The sequence below is a fragment of the Trachemys scripta genome, chromosome 1 (assembly GCF_013100865.1).
Source record: "Trachemys scripta elegans isolate TJP31775 chromosome 1, CAS_Tse_1.0, whole genome shotgun sequence".
In the NCBI taxonomy this organism is placed as follows: Eukaryota; Metazoa; Chordata; order Testudines; family Emydidae; genus Trachemys; species Trachemys scripta.
Window position 1 is genome coordinate 251,948,863 of NC_048298.1, and position 22,160 is coordinate 251,971,022.

Here is a 22,160-nt window from a genome sequence, read left to right on the forward strand (position 1 = left end):
TTTTTGTGAATCTCAAAAGAAAGAAATCTAGGTTCTCCAGATGCAAGCCATCAGGTCCACCACCTTCCACATCGCAACAATCTGCCTCCAAACATCAATTTTGATGTGTTGGTCGAGGTATCAGAACACTCCCTTCAATCCCTACAACTGACCAACCTATCCTATCCATTTGCCTATCATCTTACCATGTTCTGCAGCACCTGGGAACACACAACATCGGACCAATGGGTCTTCCATCCACTTTACCTTCCCCCACTCCACAACATCCTTCCCTGTCCCTCTTCAGGGACCCGTCTCAAGAGAGTTTACTATGACAAGAAATAGATCACATCCTCCAGTTAATAGTCATAGAACCAGTACCTCAACATCTACAAGGCAAAAGTTTTTACTCTTGCTATTTTCTAATATCCAAGAGGAAGGGAGATTGGAGACCCATACTAGACCTCATAACACTCAACAAGTTTATCAAAGCTCAAAAATTCAAGATGATCACTAACAAGGATTATTCCAGAATTGGAACAGGGAGACTGGTTTTCACACATCCCCCAATCTTCAGGACCCTTATTTCCATATTTAAATTCCATCCTCCCACAGACAATTCCTCGCATTTACCCTAGGACAAGACCACTACCAGTACAGAGTACTCCCCTTCGGACTATTGTCGGCTCGAGGGTATTCATCAAGGTTGTCTCAGTAATGGCCACTCACCTACACTCCCAGAGGATCACAATCTACCCCTACCTTGATTATTGCCTCCTCCAAGCCTGCTCCTTCATCGAGGCTCACCAGGTTACCAAAACCGCAATAGACTTGTTCAAATAACTAGGCCTACAACTCAACCCACTCCACGATTTCAATCTCCTCATCCGTCATCTTCCTCAAGAATATCCATATCTCAGAAATAGGTAGAGCGGCGACATGGGCATCAGTCCGTACCTTCACGGAACATTGTGATTACTGGGAACTTCGCCTCTGATGCTATCTTCAGCTCCACAGTATTGTCATCTGTAACTGACCCAGCCCTCCAGTGGGGATACTGCTTGGAAGTCACCTACAGTGGAGAACCCATAGGGACACTACTCGAAGAAAAAGAGAGTTACCTTGTGCAGTAATGATGGTTCTTTGACATGTGTCCCCTGTGGGTGCTCCACTGTAGGTGTGCTTGTTTCCCTGTGCTGCTGATCAGAGAACTTTGGTATCAGTATTCGTTAGGCCCATACATGCACTGTCTCTCCTCATGCCACGCCATGAAGCTAACGCCCCTCAATTCCTTCTCTTCTGTAGAGTCATTGACAAGGGCTCTGAAGTAGAGAGGAGGAGGATGGGTTGTGGAGCCCCCATAGGAACACACATCTTGAAGAACCATCATTACTGCACAAGGTGAGTAACTTTTTCTTCCCTCAGTCATGGCCTATGGAAAGGGGAGAGAGATTAAATGAATGTTTTGGGTCTTTTGAAAGAAAATATGCAGTGCTCTGTAATCTGTACTGCATGTGCTCTGCCGCACAGAGGAATGCTGTTTGTTGGGTTTACTGAAATTAGCTTGTGTAGACACACAACTATTTTAAATATTGACTTGAAATAAAAGTTACTTAGACCCCTACCCACTACATAAGGTAAACAGCTGTGTTTACACACAGTAACGGACCTATGAGTCAAACTATCTTAGAACAGCATAAAAAAAGCTTTGAGTTGTTTATGTTTTGCAGGAAAGCCAAATGGATTAGATTAAATCTAAAACACATAAGTCGAAATTCTAGATAAGAAATAATTTAGCTCAGATACAGACTGACATTTCATTTTGTTCTGGGGCAGGGGCCCGGTGTTACAAAATATTATTGACAAGATAAACTTACTGTACAAAGTAGGGACCAATGTTTTCAGTTTAATCATGAACTTAAGGGGAAGAAAATAGCATTGTCCTGCTATATCAAAAAAAGGACAGGAGACATTTGATATGGGTTTAATCAGGCAGCAACTTTATTATTAGATGGCTGGGACTATCTGGCAAAGAAAAGCGTACAGTACAGGTAACTCCATGTTCATTCAATATACACCCGGGGGACTTACACCAGCTCCCCTTTTTTCCCATTCAGGTCCCACAGCCAACCCATTGCTGGGACCTTGCCATCCCCCTCCCCCCAAAGGTTAAGGTGGGCTATAAGAAAGGGGTTGGCTCACTGCCATACCAATCATAAGAGCCCCAATTCCCCACCCCATTTGGCTCCTTTAATAAACACCTTTTTAAGTCCTTTACCAAGCCATTTATCCAGCCACTGTATTCCCTTCCCAATGGAGCACCTGCACTGGACATCCACCCCACACTTAAGCTATAATGTAACAACTCATTATGTAACTCCTCTCCCTACTCACCATAACAAGCCCCTCCCCGCCACAAAGCTGCTGTGGGGAAGGAAGAAAAAACCCAACTCCATCTTGGCCAATCTGGTGGTGAGGGGAAAAGTCCTCCCCTGGCCCCCTAGAGAGGAGCAGATAATGCAATGCCCACAGCAGGTCCTGACCACACCTGGGGTTTTGCCACCTCAAGGGGAGGGAGTGTGGGTGCTGCTCTGCCTGGTCCAGGGAAAAAGGGGCTTCTCCTGCCTGGCTTGCCCCTTTTCAACTCCCCAGCCCTTCCACTCCCTGGGGATGAGTCAGCATTGCCACACTCTCCCTCTCCCTCTCTTGCAGCAGCTTCTGAGCCTCTCCCAGTCTCCACCCATAAAGTGCTATTCCTCCCCATCCCCCCCCCGGCAAACCAGGCAATGCTCCCACACGAAAAGGTGCGATCTGGTCATTCACTTTAAATACTTGTCAAAGTGCATTTCAGTGAGCCATGTGACTGCAGAATTACATTCAAACACTGAAGTATGTGGTATAATATAGAAAAACAGGACAGATGCTTGGATAACACCTGCCTCTGTAGTGGTACAATTACTCTTTCAAGTAGCATGCTCAATTCTTCAAAGATACTTTTGTTTTACTAAGTCAATTCCTCACCATGCTTTCAGTGAAACATGAGTTGGAGGGATGGACTGAGAGAAGGTTCATATTTAACTAGGTTGTTTGAAATATAGTAATGGAATTTACTAACATGTTCTTGATTTAAAATTCAGCCATTCTAAGAGTGGCGTCTATTGAAACCAGTTATTAACCATTCTGACTGTTATAGTTTACAGTTGCCACACCACCACCAATCATCAAAGTCACATTTGTATCCCATTTGTGCTTGAACAACTCAGTCCACATGTTTTGGCCTAAAATAAAACCGGATTTATTTTGGCCAAACAAGCAAGGAACTGATACCCTGGCTGCTTCACAAGGACCTCTAGAGCAATTGCATGGCATGACGCACATTATTTTGTCCGCCTGTCACCCAGAAGAGAAGTGAGGTTTTAATAAGGTGCAACCCTAGCTTCAGACTCTTTTCCTTTACAGATGCCAGGCTCTAGTACATTTTGGATCTATAACCTACTAAACAGTCACTTTAAACTTACATGGATCCTGAATTGGGCACTAGCAGAAGTTACCTTTTACACATTTCTCCTTATTTTAAAGTATTTATTAAAATCAGATGCAAGTTGCTGCATATTTGGAGAAGTGTCACATTAAATTGCCCTGCTCAAATCTCAAGCAGGTTTTGTGTAAAAAGTACAAAATACAAAACCAATCAAGAAACTCTGGCTATTTAAGTATCATTCAGAAGCAAAATGTTCAAAATGAGGGAATTTTTTACTTTCATGTTTGACAGATGCCGCTATAATAGAGACCAATCATTCCAACTGATTTCAGATTACCAAACAAATATAAGTAGATAGACATTTTCAAACAAACAGTAACAATCTGGTTTTAAATAATCTTTTTAAAATAAATCTGTAGTGGACTCTTCACTCTCTACGTACGGCATCAGTGTAACAAAAACAACACAATGCAGTAGTTGGTCAAGTCATTAGTCTTTCTTTTTAAGAATACTGAAAGATGGATCATTACCCTGCATACACTAACTCTCATTTTCATTTGTGAATATAAAGCTTGGTATACAGAATAACTTTTTACACCTCTATTAGGCTCTAGTTCCATAAAGCATTTAAGCACATTCTTAACTTTAAGCATATGCTTAAGTGTCATTGAATTTGATAGGATTTAAGTATGTGGTTATATGTTTTCCAGGTCTTAATGTTTCTTCCTCAGTGGTAGTCAGGATTTCTGCATGCACTACCACAAATATGAGTGCTAACAAAATCCTGGCCCACCCACTCACCGTTATAGGGTTGTTAAATTCACACTGCAGCAAAACTTTTAATTTTTTTGTAATATTAAAGAGCTCGCTTTCCTTCTAATAAAGTAACTCTTTAGTTAAGGGCAACATATATGAAATTTAAATTGTTGAATCCTGGACAGAGTTTTAAATAAAAGTATTAAGTAAATCAGTGGCAGTTACAGAAAAATAGTCTTGGTTCTAATTAAAGTGGAATTTAAATTTAAATGGTCCTCCAGAGCTGAAAGGGTTGAATCCTTGCCATGTGTTCCAGGTTCTGTGAAAAGGGTTTCCTCCTCCCTGTTGGCTTTCTGCATCCAGTGGATCTTCTCCTGCATCAAACTTCCTCCTCATTTCTAAGGAAATATACATACATGGTAAAAAAAAAGACACAGACTTCACACATTATTACAGAAACAGTCTACCAATCAAGAGTATTTTGGTACTTCCAGCAGGACAAGAGGAAGAGATAAGTAGTTTTAAAGGTGTCCCTAACTCCAGACAGATGCAATAATTAATTTGGTTTATTTACTGGCATTTCTATGGATCTTATTACCACAGAAACTGACAGTTTAATTTGCCAGTATACTTTTACTGTTAAATTATAATAGATTGACTTATGTTTAACAGTTGATGTTTTCAAAGCACTCTAGGGGATTTAGATATATTAATGAAAAGTACCTAAACTAGGGCTGTGAATCGCAGTTAACTCAAATGACTAACACAAACCAAATTAAAAATAGTCATGATTAATTGCAGTTTTAATTGCACTGTTAAACAATAATAGAATACCAATTTTAATTTATTGTAAATATTTTGGACGTTTTTCTACATTTTCAAATATATTGATTTCAGTTACAAACAATACAAGGGTACAGTGCTCCCTTTATATTTTTGATTACAAATATTTGCACTGTAAAAACAAACAAAAGAAACAGTATTTTTCAATTCACCTCACTTTATTGTGAAAGTGCAAGTTACACATGTAGAATTTTTTTTTTCATAACTGCAAACAAAACCATGTAAAACTTTAGAGCCTACAAGTCCACTCAGTCCTACTTCTTGTTCAGCCAATCCCTCAGACAAACAAGTTTGTTTACGTTTACGGGAGATAATGCTGCCCACATCTTATTTACAATATCACCTGAAAGTGAGAACAGGGGTTGGCATGGCACTGTTGTAGCCGGCATTGGAAGAGGTATTTAAGTGTCAGATACGCTAAACATTCATATGCCCCTTCATGCTTTAACCACCATTCCAGAGGACATGCTTCCATGCTGATGATGCTTGTTAAAAAAATGTGTTCATTAAATTTGTGACTGAACTCCTTGGGGGGAGAATCGTATGTCTCCTGTTGCATGGTTTTACCTGCATTCTGCCATATATTTTGGGTTATGGCAGTCTCGGATGACGACTCAGCATATGTTGTTCCATTTAAGAACACTATCACTGCAGATCTGACAAAACACAAAGAAGGTATCAATATGAGATTTCTAAAGATAGCTAAAGCACTTGACCCAAGGTTTAAGAATCTGAAGTGCCATCCAAAATCTGAGCGGGATGAAGTGTGGAACATACTGTCAGAAGTCTAAAAGATCAACACTCTGATGTGGAAACTACAGAACCCGAATCACCAAAGAAGAAAATTAACCTTCTCTTGGTGGCATACAACTTCGATGATGAAAATGAAGGTGTGTTGTTCTGCTCTGCTTTGGATCACTATCAAGCAAAATCCACTTATTCTCTCTTTCAGGTGACATTGTAAATAAGAAGTGGGCAGCATTATCTCCTGTAAATGTAAACAAACTTGTTTGTCTTAGCAATTGGCTGAACAAAAAGTAGGACTGAGTGGACTTGTAGGCTCTAAAGTTTTACATGGTTTTGTTTGAGTTCAGTTATGTAAAAATAATAATTCTACATTTGTAAGTTGCACTTTCACGATAAAGTGAGGTGAATTGAAAAATACTGTTTCTTTTGTTTGTTTTTACAGTGCAAATATTTGTAATCAAAAATATAAAGAGAGCACTGTACCCTTTGTATTGTGTTGTAACTGAAATCAATATATTTGAAAATGTAGGAAACCATCCAAAAATATTTACAATAAATTAAAATTGGTATTCTATTATTGTTTAACAGCGCAATTAAAACTGCGATTAAGCATGACTTTAATCTCACGATTAAGTGCGATTTTTTTAAACCATTTGACAGCCCTAATTTAAACCCTTTACGCTGCTTCTGAAAATCTTAAAGTAGTTTAGTATGAGGGCTTGAGAGCCTTTAATACAGCTTGCAGAAGCAACATGCCAACTCCCCCCAGCCCCGCAAACAAAGACATAAAAAATGAAAAACTATTCTCTTAAATTTCACATAAGATCTACCTAATTAGTCAACCCTTAACACATCATCCAACTGATCATTAACTAGAAAATTTATTTACTTGCTGCTAGCTCTGCACAAAGTCTTGGGTAGACAGGCAGGTAGGTTTGCGATTCCAGACAGCCTTTTGAAAGCCTCTTCACAATAATTTGTGTTAGTTTCTCATAAGATCTGTAGTCACTGAATTAGTTCTAGGGTTTATAAACACCCTCCAGTCCTTGTTTTGAAAGTGCAAGTCTCCTGCCCTCCCAGAGCAGCACAAAAGATGGGGAGGAGTGTGTATTAGACAAAATTTGGAACCTCTGCAAAGTAGTGTGCCAATTGGCTGGTTAGGTCTTCTTGGTGAGGTCACACCTGTGATTTGTACTCTGTAACTGAGATGCACTTGTTTAATCAATTCCCCAGCCACCCAGTATGTAATGTGACAGACCCAGACCAGTGGGGTACAGGAGACTGGTAGAGGGCAAATATACTGGTCACTGGATGAGTAGTTTTCTGTTCCCTGAGTGACCAGAGCAGGGGCTGCACTAGAGTAATCAGGAACCTGCTAGAACCAGTTAAGGCAGCCTAATTAGGACACCTGGAGCCAATTAAGCTGCTGCTGCTAGAATCAATTAAGGCAGGCTAATCAGGGCACGTGGGTTTTAAAAAGGAGCTCACTTCAGTTTGTGGTGCAAGTGTGAGGAGCTGGGAGCAAGAGGCACAAGGAGCTGAGAGTGAGAGGGTGTGCTGCTGGAGGACTGAGGAGCACAAGCGTTATCAGACACCAGGAGGAAGGTCCTGTGGTGAGAATAAGGAAGATGTTTGGATGAGGCCATGGGGAAGTAGCCCAGGAAGTTGTAGCTGTCATGCGGCTGTTACAGGAGGCACTATAGATAGCTGCAATCCACAGGGCCCTGGGCTGGAACCTGGAGTAGAGGGCGGGCCCGGGTTCCCCCCAAACCTCCCAATTGACCTGGACTGTGGGTTCTTCCAGAGGGGAAGGTCTCTGGGCTGTTCCCCAACCCACATGGTGAATCTCTGAGGCAAGAAAATCCGCCAATATGCGCAGGACCCACCAAGATAGAGGAGGAACTTTGTCACAGTAAATAAAAGTTTTTAATTGTCATTCCATTTCTCAGCCTTCATCATACTAAAGGTATTAAATAGGGAGGTGGAGGGGAGACAACCTAAAAGCTATAGCCTCTTCTCCCCCATGTCACTCCACTCACTAGCACCACTGCAAGCTTTTCTGTCTTCAAAACAGAGTTTATTTTTATGATAAATTGGGGCTGATTAATGTTCCTGATGTAGATTTTTCAAAGAAACATGGTATTATTGCTAGCAGCTCAGCTACAGCGAAGAGCTGCTAAACGGAGTGGCCAGCAGCAGCTATTAGTGAAAAACTGCCTCCTATTTTTGGTTGCTATATTCTCTCCCCCCGCCCCCTCCTCCTTCCATCCCAAGCTGAAGAGCAGTTCTACTGATCGCCATATTTGGGGTCGGGAAGGAATTTTCCTCCAGGGTAGATTGGAAGAGGTCCTGGAGGTTTTTCGCCTTCCTCCACAGCTTGGGGCAGGGGTCGCTAGCTGGAGGATTCTCTGCTACTTGAAGTCCCTAAACCACAGGATTTGGGAACTTCAACAGCAGAGTCACGGGAAAGGGTTGGGACGGCTTTGTGGCCTGCATCATGCCGGAGGTCAGACTAGATGATCATAATGGTCCCTTCTGACCTTAAAGTCTATGAGTCCTTAGAGGGTGGGGAGGAGGTCTCACATCACTTCAACAGAGTGACCATATCACAGTCCCAACTGTTTTTCATGGGTAGCTGGACTAGGTTGTGGTTTGTTTTGCTTTTCAGAAGACAGGTATACAAGAAGCTTCTGATTTAGCCTCTGCCCAATTCCATCTGAGTGTACTTAATATGGACACTTTCAAAATTAAATGTTAGAATCCTCTAAGAGTATTTTCCAAGAAATTTTTGGTTTTGGACATAAACTTGATGGGAGCAAAAATTGTGCCTTAGTATTTTCTCCACTATCATGTGGGAAAAGAAGTCCCAGAAAGAGAACTCTGGAAAAATAACTTTTATTCTGTTTTTAAATGCAAGTCATTAAAATAGCATTAAGGTATTCTACGGTGTGTTTTTAGTCCATTAATATATTCTACGGATAGCTGAAGTTATTCTGCTTGTGACCTTATGCCTTACAGTGCACGTTTGGTAAGTATAACAGAAAATAAAACACCAACCCAGGAATGTCTTAACACAATTTAAAGAGAAGTGAGTAAGAACCATTTTGAAGTTTTAATGTCCTTCCTGGCCAAAAGGACGGGATAAAAGTTAAGATCAACCCGTTATTCTGTGCCATGTTCCAGTAACAGAGGCAGAATTTTAGTCTCCCGTTATAAACACACTGCAAGACTGAACAGGTCTTTCCTGCCCTGTGCTACTAACCATAGTTCCACTGATTTGTGGTGGAATTACAGGGCCTCCCCTCTATACTACTTCTCAGATGAAAAATATCAGGCATGTTACTACACTATTAGAAGACTTTCCTTTCTCCCCCTTACTTTATCACCCGGGGTGGTGTTGGGGCATTGTCTTATGTTTTTCATTAACTCTTTTAAAAACTTCTCATAGTGACCAGGGTCCTTAGATCTATTCAAGTTGAGACAGAAGTTGTAAACACTCTAGGACTAATTCAACAGCTCCATTACACTCCTCAGGCCATTCAGTGGTTTCAGCACCTACTCCTCCCTCCCCCAGACCCGACAGCCCATTTATAGCTCACCCTCTTTATTCCCCTATCTTGGCCAATGCAGACGTTGCAATTTACAGATAGAAAAATCTGTGATGTGGATTTAGCAATTCAGTGGATTCTGTATTGTGCAGGTGATTTATAGGTAAATAATAATCTCCTTGCCAAACTAGACAAAACTACCAGTCTTTGCTGAGGCAAAACAGAAGTTCAGAGTTTCTAAGCCAAACTATCCTTAAAATGGAACAAGACCACATGAATTTTATCCAACTTCCCTCAGCTTTCTAGAAAAAAAATCTATCATAGTTTATACCATCTTTGAAATTCAATTGTTTGGTTTTATTTTTTGAGAACTTGGATTTTGGTTAGAGGAGAGAGGGAAATACAAGGTGATCATAGTAGTTTAGAATGGCTAGCTTCCTTATTTCCATTTATTACTCAGGTGTGTGTTTGAAGTCTGTTTTGGGTTCTTATTGAAGTCATTAAAACAGTATGATATTCTTGTATTGCCATTTCATGGCAGATAACATGACAAAAATAGAATCATAGAAGATTAGGGTTGGAAGAGACCTCAAGAGGTCATCTAGTCAAATTCTCTGCTCAAAGCAGGACCCAACACCAACTAAATCATAATAGGTCATAATGGACATCACAGTTGTTAGTTCCGTCCATTATTCTGAAAAGAACCTCTGTGTAAATTTAATCAATACCTGGGTCAGTAAGTACTTCTTTAGCAGCTGCTATATCAATAAACTTTTTCTCTGCCTTCTTCTTCTCCTCTTCATTCTGGAAGTTATCAGGGTGCCACTGAGATGCTAGCTTTCTATATGCTTTTATGATTTCTTGTTTTCTTGCATTTCTGGGGAGGAAGGAAATTAAGTTACTTATGAAGTTTCCAACTGTTCATATGCCACATTAATAAGCCTGCGGTGTAGTTATAAATATGGTGATACAACAGACTAACAGGCACCAAGAAAACCAAATATTCACTAGTTAACATTTTGCTGCTGGCAGTCAAGATTTCTCTGACAATAATGGCTTCCTCTAATAAGAGTAGTAGAAAACAGGTTGCAATTTTAAGTAAAACAAACCCAATTTTTCAGTTTACTTTCCTCGGAAAGCTCATAATTTTGTTATTAATTATTATTAAGTACTCAAGAGAATGTTAGTTGTTCAATATCTTAAAAAAAAAAAAAAAAAAAAAAAAGTTAAGTCTCTGAGCTCAAGAGTGTACAATAGATTCGCAGATATAACAACTGAGTCAAACACAAAATTGAAAGAGGAAAGGAGGCAGGGTCATGAAAATAAGCTTGGTAAAGAATGTGCACAACAGGATGGTTTCTTTGCTTGTTTGTTTTTTAAATAAAAATCATTACGTTTGTTTCGATCAAGCCCATGACAGAAGTGAGTTTTTAGGAGGTATTTACTAGCTTTTATCCAGCAAGTCTTCTTAAACTGTCCCAAGCCTCTGTGCTCTCAGAAATAAATTAACTTTTTCTTCCCTTCCATAATTCTCTTCTGTCATTCTTTGGTTTCCTAAACTGGTTGCCAACCTTTTTGCTCCATTATATTTGGAAATCTTTGCTAATGAGGGATTATTTCCCTGTTTATTGCCAGTTAGCACTTCCTTATTCCTTATTAGGAGACTTTCTGAGCAAATGCTACTTAGAGGCTGGGAAAAAAAAAAAAAAACAACTTATGACCATGTAAAATCTAAACCATTTTAAAGTGGAGGGAGAGAGAATAGGGAAAGATACCCCAAAAAGCATAAATGCAAGTGGCAAATGTTAGACTATTTGATTAGTGACCGACTATGTAAAAAACATTCTGGACATTCATCTCACCTTTTTATTCCTAAAATTTTGTAATAATCTCTCTTCTGAGATTGCTTCAACATCCTCTGGGCTCTCTCTAGGCCTTCACGAATCTGTTGGTCATTTTCACTGTTGGCCTGAGCAGTTTCATAATCTTGAATAGCTGCCCATAAAAATTAATGTAAGAGCATATTATACACCTCACTAAATCAACCTTACTTAAAAAAAAAAAAAAATCACTCAGTTTAGATTAAGTACTAACCCTATCCCTAGAACTCAGATGTTTTGCCACTATTATTTGTAAGCAACAAAACTAATTGCTGAAACTTTATGAAAAAGTCTTTTAATTTTGTCATTTTCCTTGGTATTTGTAAGTATCAGACAAGAACTATATTCTGACTCTTACTCAATGAAGTTCATTGTTTTATCTGCCTATGGTTTCTTAATGCACTTTGGAATCCCTCAGATGCTCAAACAAATTGTGATGCCCCAAGGTAAATCTTGTCTATACTAGGGGGTTTGCACTCCTGGCTAACACAGCATAGGCAAGGCCTAACTCATCAAAGCAAGGAAATTAACTTGTAGTTTTTAATCCTTTGAATATGGAGCACACCTGGAAACTGGCAGCATCCCAAGGCATCAGAAGGAAGTCTGGATCTAGGTCTTGTTTGGGATGGGGCAAAGAGGGTGGAGAGAAAGAATTCAGGACCAAGTACTTGTGGGGAGAAGGATTATGTGAGGATCCTGACTTTAATTTTAGACTTTGATTGAAGTGGGACCCTAAATGGATCTAAGGAAAGTCAGGATCAAGCACTTTTTTGAATGGGTAGGGAAGGGAGGAAATGGGACTTAGTGGTTGGTCAGAAGAAAGTTTCCTTGTAGGGTGCATTGAATAAAGGATGGGGAAACATGCCTTATAGTGAGACTCCAGGGACTCGAACAGTTTCGCTTAAACAAAGGAAAGATAAAGGATGACTTGATTATAGTATGTAAGAGGACTTAGGTGTTGGTACACGCAGTGTTGTAACACCCAACTTTTATAAAAATCACAGGAATCCACAAAGTTTAGGCTCTCCGTGCAATGCAGAGGGAAAGGCAGGCACCTGAAAAGATGTTCCACAAAAGCCAGCATGCTAGCTGTGAAGCTGCCTAAACTCACCAATGGGTAATAATGAAATGGGTGTGTCCTAAGCCTCACCCCTCCCACAGAGCTTGGTGCCTAAATCCAGGTTGCAGGAGGTGCCTCTTCTGTCTGCGATCCACTCAGCTTAGGCGCCTTGCAAGAAACACCAGAGGTGTATTCCACAGTGGAACAGTTTCAACAGGAGAGAGAGAGGGAGCCCCACACCAATGGTTAGGGTGCTCTCCTGAAGGGGGAAGATTCCTGTTCAAAGCTTATCTCCCTGTCAGGCAGAGAAGAGGGAAATTGAACCCAGGGCTCTAACCATTGGGAGAACAGTTATCAAGGAGGCCCTGTTGGGACTTTAGATAGAATATATGGGCCAGAAGGTAAAAGGTGTTAACATGAGCCTAGACAGTGATAAACAAGGTGTGGTATAGACAGACCTCAGCCTCCTCACTACCATGGCAAACACATCAGAAAATTCATGCCACAGGTTAGAGGTCCCCCCTTGATTAAAACAAGGCAAAAAGCAAAATTCAGTGACAATGCACAGCAAAGTTAATCAAAACCTATTACAGCAATGGTCCCCAAACTTTCTCACACACACACACCCTTATCCCTGTCCATGTCCTCCCCGGAGCCAGGACCAGGAGCGGCACCGCAGCTCGAGGAGGTGGGGACGCGGAGAGGGGCAAGGGAGCAGAGGCTGGGGCTGGCAGCTGGGTCCCTGGGCATGGGGCCAGGAGCAGAGCTGGGTGGTGCTCCCTCCTGGCCACCAGTGGGGGCTGGCCCGGGCCCCAGTTGCACCCTCCCAAACGTTCCTCCCCACAGTTTGGGGATCTCTGTATTAAAGTATTTTTCAGGAGGATGAATATTGGTTAGTCTTACTTTGTTAAACAATCCCTTTTAGTGGGGAAGGTTAGCTCTGTCGTTCAGCTGAGTCTGAAATGAGTCACTTTCCTGCTTTTGACAAAACAGACACACAGGAGAGAAGAGAGAGGATAGCAAAGATGGGGAAAATATGGCTTTTGTTGATGTTCTCAGGATACAGGGTGGCATGTGAATCATGGACCGGTGCTTCAGGCTGCAAGGTCCACCACAACAGCTGTTGCTCTGTACCCCAAGTCACCTGCCAAGGCAGAGACACCATCTGATTGGTCTGGCAGGTCCTGCTCCTTCACTGGTCCTCAAGCCGAGCACAGCTTGTGGTGTGGGTGCCATGCAGCGCAGTTGATTTCAGGATCAGGTAAAAAGCAGAGAGAGAAAGTGGATAGGAGGAAGACACTGGGGGACAGAAAGGGACACACAAAGGAGAAGAAGAAAGTAGGATCTCACACATATTAGGCTGGGGTCCTCACTGGTGCAGCGATAATGGTTGAGCATCCCAGTGGAGTATTAAGGTCTGGGTGTCACCCCAAAATCCATCCACTGCATCTGTGGTGATGGTAAAAAAGTTTCTTCCCTCCCTCCACCTTAAGCCTCTTTGTAAGGTCTCCAAACGGAAGTAGCAGGTGGAACAGACTGTCCTTTTTTTATTTTGTTTACCAGTTAGGCCTTATTTCTGGCACACCAATTTGGGTTCATCAATTTCTGGTCCCACACTTCTCTTATTTATTAGGAATGATTTTAACACAGGCCTTGAGTTATATTAATAGGCCTTTTTGTTTGGACTAATTTAGGTTTGTCTCCCTTTAGCACTTCCCCCCGCCCCCCACCCAAGGAACATTTATCCTTATAGGTTACAATGACATTTTATGAACTTTTACTTACTTTTTACAGCAGAGCTTATAATTAGGGTAAATCTGTAGGCCCAGTTATTACTATAGCACCAAACCTCCACCTCCTTGTATTTTAAATTGGCTTAAAATGCCCTCTAAGCATGCAGATTGGGCCCTGTCGGCAAGATAGGTGGGAGAATGCCTGTCTTTATCTAATTTGTGGCTCGCACTGGGACATTGTCCAGGTGCCTAGAGTGAGAAAGCAGCATGCATGCCCAGAGGCAGAAAGAGATACATTGGGGACTTTTACAGCAAAAATTTAGGCACCAATTTAGATGCCTATGGGGTTAGGCAGCTGCCAAGCAGGAGATTATGGATCTCAGCGGCACCTAAGTCCCTTTGTAGCTCTGGCCTTAAATACCTACATGGGGAACAAAACTCTGAAAAACCCTTTATCAATCTAGCAGACAAAGGTATACCAAGATCCAATGGCTAGAAGGTGAAGCTAGAGAAATTTAGACAAGAAATAAATAAGGCAAAAAATTTGAACAGTGAGAATAATTAACCATTGGAACAATTTACTAAGGGTAATGGTGGATTTCCCCTAACTGGCAATTTTAAAATCCAGTTTGGATATTCTGCCTGAAAGAGATGCTGTAATTTAAATAAGAATTAATCCAGATAGCTCTATGGCAGTCAGACTAGATTATCACAATAGTCCTAGGGCCTTGGAATTTATGCTACAGCAACTAAAGAGAAATATAGAAGAGGCAAGGGCATAATCAGAGCATTCTGCAGGTAGGATGTTTACAGCAATTGGCAGGCAGGTTGCAACAATCAGCACTGGAAAGAGGCCATTGCAGTTATACCACTAGTCTTAAATACTCAACGCAGTTGGAGGTTTCATTATATAGGACCTATCTTCAATGTACATTTGTTTTCAGCCCTTGGTGCCCAAGCAGCATACGCTACAAGGCCCCCTTTTACATGGGTTTATTGATGACAACAGAACAGCTAATCATCTGAAATCTATGCAGACACATACATACCATACGGTTATATTTGTTTAGGAAGAAACAATATAGTGTATAAATAAAATTTTGCTTTTAAATCCCATACATAATATATGTGCTTCTACTTGGAATTCTCACTTCATCAGATGAGTACTGCTTTTATTTCAACAGCATGCAGTCTTTATCAGATACATAACAAGCAAAATACTGCAATGACTGTGCAAAGGGACTAGGCATTTTGAAGAGGTATGCAGTTTGTTTTGTGCTTTGTTCATAAGAGATAGCATGTTGAATCACTGGAGCATTAGAAGTAGTTTTTCTAGATTTGATTTCTTCTTTTAGAAGAACAAAACATTTCTTCATAAGAAAATTGAATTATTGCCATAAAGTAATAAGTGAAATACTTAGACTTCAAATTTTAATATTCTTCAACGGACCCTGATTTGCATTTTATGTGTAATAAGCACTTTCCCCTTCACTGTGTTATAATCTTGAGAGTCTCATTATAAGTCTAAGACTCTTACGTTTCCTAAGTAAAAGTCTTTGCATCAAGATTATTTTCAAGCAGATGGTATTTCTCAGCAGGTGTTACATTTATCTTTTTGCTGTTTCTGTGCAAGACAGCAGGAGGTGCTAGCCAATTTATATTAGACACTTGACAAGAGTGTGATTTTTGTTTCAAGTAAGGTATTCAAAAACAAAAGCTAGAAAGAATACTTCTGATGCCCCAGTGATTTACACTATCTTTTACAAACAAAGCATAAATAAGATTTCTATTCATTCTTGTATGGCTAGATCATCTGCTAGCCCCACTGATTTGTCACTTGAACCAAAGCACTTTGCCTGCTGCTTAATACTTTGTCAAGTCACTTAAACACAGCAAGCTATACCAGCCCATAATATATACACTACTGCATCTGATGAGGGTAATGAAAATGCAGGGACTTCTCCATTACACTGCTTTATTGCCCCATAATGCTAAGCACCAGTGTAATTAATTTGCTGCATAGAACATGAAAGGGTATATCCCATCATTAATTTCTAACAAATGCATATTAGACTTGGTGTAACAGATTGCTCATTTTTACCGAATGCCACATGCATCTACAGTACACCGCTATCAACTAACAGTTTAAAGTAAAACATTTTCTTCGAGTGCTTGCACATGTCCATTCCAATGTAGATATGAGCGTGCCCTGAGCACAATTGCTGGAATATTTTCCCCTAGTGATATCTGTCAGGTTGGCTCCAGCACCCTCTGGTACCATGCACTTGTAGCGCCGGTATAAAGCAGAGCACCTCCGGTACCGAGCCCGGCATTGAGCCTCAAGAAGAAGCCCCACAGGTCCTGGCTGATACAAAGGGTGGGGTGGTGACCCTTCAGCTAGTCCTAGCCTCCTCCTTCTCCAGATGAGGCTGTGGTAGCAGTGGGTGTGTCGCCTCTGCAAGATGACCACAAGGCTTACCAAGCCTTACTAAAGCAGGTGGCCTGGATGTGGCTGATTCTGTGGCCAGATCTATGGCCACAGCAGCGACACCACACAGAAGCTCGTGGTTGTAGTCGTTGGGTTTCCCCCTGGAGATACAATTAACCCTCCAAGACCTCCCCTTTGAAGGGCCCTCATTCTTTTTGGAGCAAACTGATGCGAGGCTCTACAGGCTTAAGGATTCTAAGATGACTTTGAAATCCCTGGGGCTATATACCCCAGTGGCATCCAGGAAGCATTACAGGCCCCAACAGACTGGCTGTTACTTTACCCAGCCAAACGGGACCTGCAGGAGGAAGAACAGGAGGTTCAGGTGTAAACGGCCACCGGCTTTCATAGCAGGGCTGATGCAGGCCACCCCCAGACAGTCAGGCAGCTTGAAGCACTCCTTTTGACAAAATGCTTCAGGTAGACCTCTCAATCCCTGCAATATTGGATCCAATTACACCTGTTTTCAAACTGCCTGTCCCACTTCTTCAGAGCCCGGACTTTCATTACTTCAGACCGTTGGGTACTCAGCACACTAGAAGTGGTATAAACCCTCCAGTCTGTGTCTATCCCGACTTCCCACTCTCCCTCTTTGTCCCTCTTCAGGAACCCTTCTCACAAGCAACTTTTGGTACTGGCTTCCATCATTCCCTCTCTGGATCCGAGGGATTGGTATACTGCCCTCGCTTTAAAGGACATATACTTCCACATATCAATTTTCCAAGGCCACAGAGGTTCCTAAAATTTGTTGTGAACCAAGTAAATTACCAGTTTGCAGTGCTTCCATTCGGCCTGTCAGCCATTCCATGGGTCTTTACCAAATGTATGGCAGTGGGGGCAGCTTTTCCTCAGGAAGCATGGAGTGAATGTCTTCACATACCTCAACAACTGGCTAGTCAAAGGCCAGTCAAGAGCTCAGGTAGAATCCAACGTCCATCTCAGCCGATTAACCTTCTGGGCCCTAGGCCTACTGATAAAGACACAAAAATTCACTCATCCTGGTGGAGAGATGAGAGTTCATTGGTGTAGTTCTCAACTCCATTCAGGCAAGAGCCTTGCTCCTGGAAGACCGGTTTTGGACAATTACAGTTTTGATAAGGTCCTTTCAGACCCACCCGGTCACTACAGCTCAAAAATGTCTGAGTCCTCTGAACCACATGACATCATACACTTATATTGTACGGGGGGGAGGGATAGCTCAGTGGTTTGAGCATTGGCCTGCTAAACCCAGAGTTGAGAGTTCAATCCTTGAGAGGGCCAATTAGGGAATCTGGGGCAAAAATCTGACTGGGGATTGGTCCTGCTTTGAGCAGGGGGGTGGACTAGATGACCTCCTGAGGTCCCTTCCAACCCTGATATTCTATGTGAGGCTGTCTCTCAGACCTCTCCAAGTGTGGCTGGCCAGGGTGTATTCACCTGGATTCAGAGCTCACCATGCCGGCTCAAGTCCTTGATTCACTGACTTGGTGACTGAACAACTGCATGGTCTGTGCAGGAGTGCCCTTTTTGTGGCCCCACTCTCTAATCTTGGACACATCAGCATTGGGGAGCACACTTAGGGGCCCTCAAGACTTAAGGCCTATGGTCTCCAGAAGAGCTCTCTCTTCATATCAATGTCAGAAAGCTCAGAACAGTCCATCTAGCCTGCCAAGCATTCCTGCCCCACATTACAAACAAAGTAATTTCAGTTCTCCTGGACAACATGACTGCCATGTTCTACATCAACAGGCAGGGCAGAGCTTACTCCTTCCCCTTATGCCAGGAAGCAATCCAGCTATGGGAGTTCTGCATAACGCATTCAATACATCTTGAGGCATCATACCTACTGGGAAAACAGAACCAGCTGGTAGATTACCTCTTTAGATCTTTCTTCTCTCACCACGAATGGTCCCTTTGGCCAGACATCTCAGGGGGCATTTTCCAATGGTGGGGGACTCCCCTTATAGACCTGTTTATTACCTACAACAACAGAAAATGCGACCAGTTCTGTTCCCTGCAAGGCCACAGCCCAACATCTCTTACGGATGCCTTCCTGCTATACTGGATAGATCACCTGTATTACGCCTTTCCCCCTATACAGATGATACGCAAGGTTCTGACGAAGATCAAGTAGGACTGGGCCTGGGTAATTCTCATAGCACCGGCATGGCCCAGGCAGCATTGGTTCGCCACGCTGTTAGGCCTCTTGATGGAGACGCCCACTCCTGCTTTCGCTACACCCGGACCTGATCTCCCGAGACCAGTCGGCTTCTCCACCCAAACCTCAGCTCTCCATCTGACAGCCTAGAAGCTCCATGGCTGAATCCTGAGGAGCAAGCTTTCTCCGAGTAAGTCCATGGAGTCCTGCTAGGCAATAGAAAACCCTCCACCAGAGCCACTTACCTTGCAAAATGGAAGCAATTCTTCATCTAGTCCTCCCAACGCAGAGTTCTGCTCACACAGTCCTCATTGCAACTATGTTAGAGTATCTTTTGCATCTCAAACAACAGAGTCTGGCTATTTCTTCAGTCAAGGTCCACCTAGCAGCGATATCAGTCTTCCATCCCTGGGTCAACCACCAGTCTGTCTTTTTGCATGAGATGGTTATTAGTTTTCTTAAAGGCCTGGAGAGGTTATAGCCCAGGCAAGACAGCCTATTCCTTCCTGGGAGCTATACCTCGTCTTATCAAAGCTTATAGCTCCCCCGTTCGAGCTGCTTTCAAGGTGCTCGTTGGTTCATCACTCCTGGAAAGTGTCTTTCTTAATGGCCATCAACTCAGCCAGAAGGGATTCAGAAATCTGTGTCCCCACATTGGAGCCCTCATATACAATCCTCTTTAGGGGATAAGGTGCAGCTGCATCTGCACCCAGCATTCCTCCTGAAAGTGGTTTAGCAATTCCTCTGCAATCAAGCAATCTTCCTACCAGTGTTCTTCCTAAAGCCGCATGTGAACAGGGAGGAGCAACGCCTACACTCCTTAGATGTTAAACATGCCCTGGCATTCTATATACAAAGAAACAAGCCGTTTCGCAGATCAACCCAGCTGCTCATAGCGAGAACTGAGAGGCTGAAAGGCCTTCCCATCTTCACCCAGATAATCGCATCCTGGATTACATCATGCATTTATGCATGTTACAAGCTGCCCAGTGTTCCTCCTCCAGCTAACCTGACTGCTAATTCCACAAGATCGCAAGCCACCTTGGCCACTTTCCTAGGACAAGTCCCTATTCAGGACATCTGCAGGGCAGTAACCTGGTCTTCGGTGCACATGTTCTCAACATGCTTTGCCATCACCCAGCAGGCCAGAGAGGATGCCAACTTTAGCCATGCAGGCTTGCAATCAGCTTGTTCTTGAACTAAGAGCCCACCTCCTGTGCAACTGCTTGAAAGTCACCTACATTGGAATGGACATGCGCAAGCACTTGAACAATTACTAATATTTCTGTAACTGTTGTTTGAGATATGTTGCATATGTCCATTCCAAAACCCAGCCTCCATCCCCTTATCGAAGTCAGCCAGTAAGAAGAAATTGAGGGAGTGCAGGGTCGGCAGGGCCCTTTATACTGGCGCTATGAGCATGCAGCACCAGAGGGCACTGGAGCCGATCCTATGGATACCATTAGGGGAAAAATTCCGGCAACTGTACTCAGGGCATGCACACACCTACATGGGAATGGACACATGCAATACATCTCGAAGAACAGTTGCAGAAAGGTTGGTAACAGTTTTTTTTTAAGTGACTAACATTTTTAGATGTTTCAAATAGTAAAAATACAGGCATGCAAGTTCTCTAGTGAAGAAAGAGTGGAAGGGATAGGAACAAATAGTGCTGCACACCTCAAGAGAGGCATGATCGGGAGTACTGTTGGCATGACCAGAGTGCAGTGAACCTAGCACCAGAAGAAAGTACACATTGTTCCTTCTTAAAGATGAAGAGAATGTCAATTCGATGGGTATGTCTTCACTACCCGCTGATACGGGTTTATCCGGGATCGATTTATCCGGGATCGATATATCACGTCTCGTTAAGACACGATATATAGATCCCCAAACGTGCTCACCATCGACGCCGGAACTCCACCAGAACGAGCGGCGGTAGCGCAGTTAACAGGGGAGCCGCAGCCATCGATCCCACGCCATGTGGACCCCAGGTAATTTGATCCAAGATACTTTGACTTCAGCTACGCGAATAGCGTAGCTGAAGTTGCATATCTTGGATTGATTCCCCCTCTCCCCCAGTGTAGACCAGCCCTAAGCATGCTCTCCTCCCGGAGGCTTTCTGCCCAACTATTCTCTAGGCAAGTGCACTGAATCTAGTCACTGCTGCTTGGGCATTATAACCCTATTCACAGTCCTCCTCTGAGCAACACTTCAGAAGATTAGTCCTATCTCAGAATATATGTAGCAGGTTATGTTGTGCTATATTTGAGGGAAACAACAAGGAGTCTGGTGGCACCTTAAAGACTAACAGATTTATTTGGGCATAAGCTTTCGTGAGTAAAAACCTCACTTCTTCGGATGCATAGAGTGAAAGTTACAGATGCAGGCATTATATACTGACACATGGAGAGCAGGGAGTTACTTCACAAGTGGAGAACCAGTGTTGACAGGGCCAATTCAATCAGGGTGGATGTAGTCCACTCCCAATAATAGATGAGGAGGTGTCAATTCCAGGAGAGGAAAAGCTGCTTCTGTAGTAAGCCAGCCACTCCCAGTCCCTATTCAAGCCCAGATTAATGGTGTTGAATTTGCAAATGAATTTTAGTTCTGCTGTTTCTCTTTGAAGTCTGTTTCTGAAGTTTTTTTGTTCAATGATAGTGACTTTTAAATCTGTAATAGAATGACCAGGGAGATTGAAGTGTTCACTTACTGGCTTATGTATGTTACCATTCCTGATGTCCGATTTGTGTCCATTTATTCTTTTGCGGAGGGACTGTCCGGTTTGGCCAATGTACATGGCAGAGGGGCATTGCTGGCACATGATGGCATATATGACATTAGAGGATGTGCAGGTGAATGAGCCCCTGATGGTGTGGCTGATGTGGTTGGGTCCTCTGATGCAGTTGCCAGAGTAGATATGGGGACAGAGTAGGCAACGAGGTTTGCTACAGGGATAGGTTCCTGGGTTGGTGTTTCTGTGGTGTGGTGTGTAGTTGCTCGTGAGTATTTGCTTCAGGTTGGGGGGTTGTCTGTAAGCGAGGACTGGCCTGCCTCCCAAGGTCTGTGAGTGAGGGATCATTTTCCAGGATAGGTTGTAGATCGTGGATAATGCGCTGGAGAGGTTTTAGCTGGGGGCTGTATGTGATGGCCAGTGGTGTTCTGTTATTGTCCTTGTTGGGACAATATATATTTGAGGGAGTGGCAGCATGGGGACCTCCTACCCACTAAAGGAAATTAGCTTACCAAGCCATGAAATTTTATTATTACCACCTCCTTTTACCATAGCTTGAAGTGTTATTAATGGCTATAAAGTTATCCATATAGTTTAAAAACCCATCATCAGTAACTATTTCCAATGGCATTGAATTCCATAGGCTGATGCATGAAACATCATTTCTCTTTATTAGTTCTATATTCCCATCTAATTTCATAATGTATCCCTTATTCATATTTGGGGACAGGATAAAAAGAAAAATGGATAATCAGCTTCCACTATGCCTTTGTC

The 22,160-nt window shown here is 42.6% G+C and overlaps 1 protein-coding gene across 4 annotated transcripts in view; it reads right to left on the reverse strand.

Annotated features, from left to right (window-relative positions):
- Window positions 1–1,956: 1,956 nt before the first annotated feature.
- DNAJC3 (DnaJ heat shock protein family (Hsp40) member C3) overlaps window positions 1,957–22,160 on the reverse strand; it is a 67,792-nt gene continuing 47,588 nt past the window's right edge. For all 4 annotated transcript variants that reach the window (XM_034758251.1, XM_034758253.1, XM_034758249.1 and 1 more), the window contains 3 exons: window positions 11,217–11,349; window positions 10,083–10,231; window positions 1,957–4,614 (listed from right to left, as the gene is read on the reverse strand). In XM_034758251.1, the coding sequence (XP_034614142.1) occupies window positions 4,460–4,614; window positions 10,083–10,231; window positions 11,217–11,349 (437 nt within the window). In that variant the 3' untranslated portion in view covers window positions 1,957–4,459. The remainder of the gene's footprint in view (window positions 4,615–10,082; window positions 10,232–11,216; window positions 11,350–22,160) is intronic.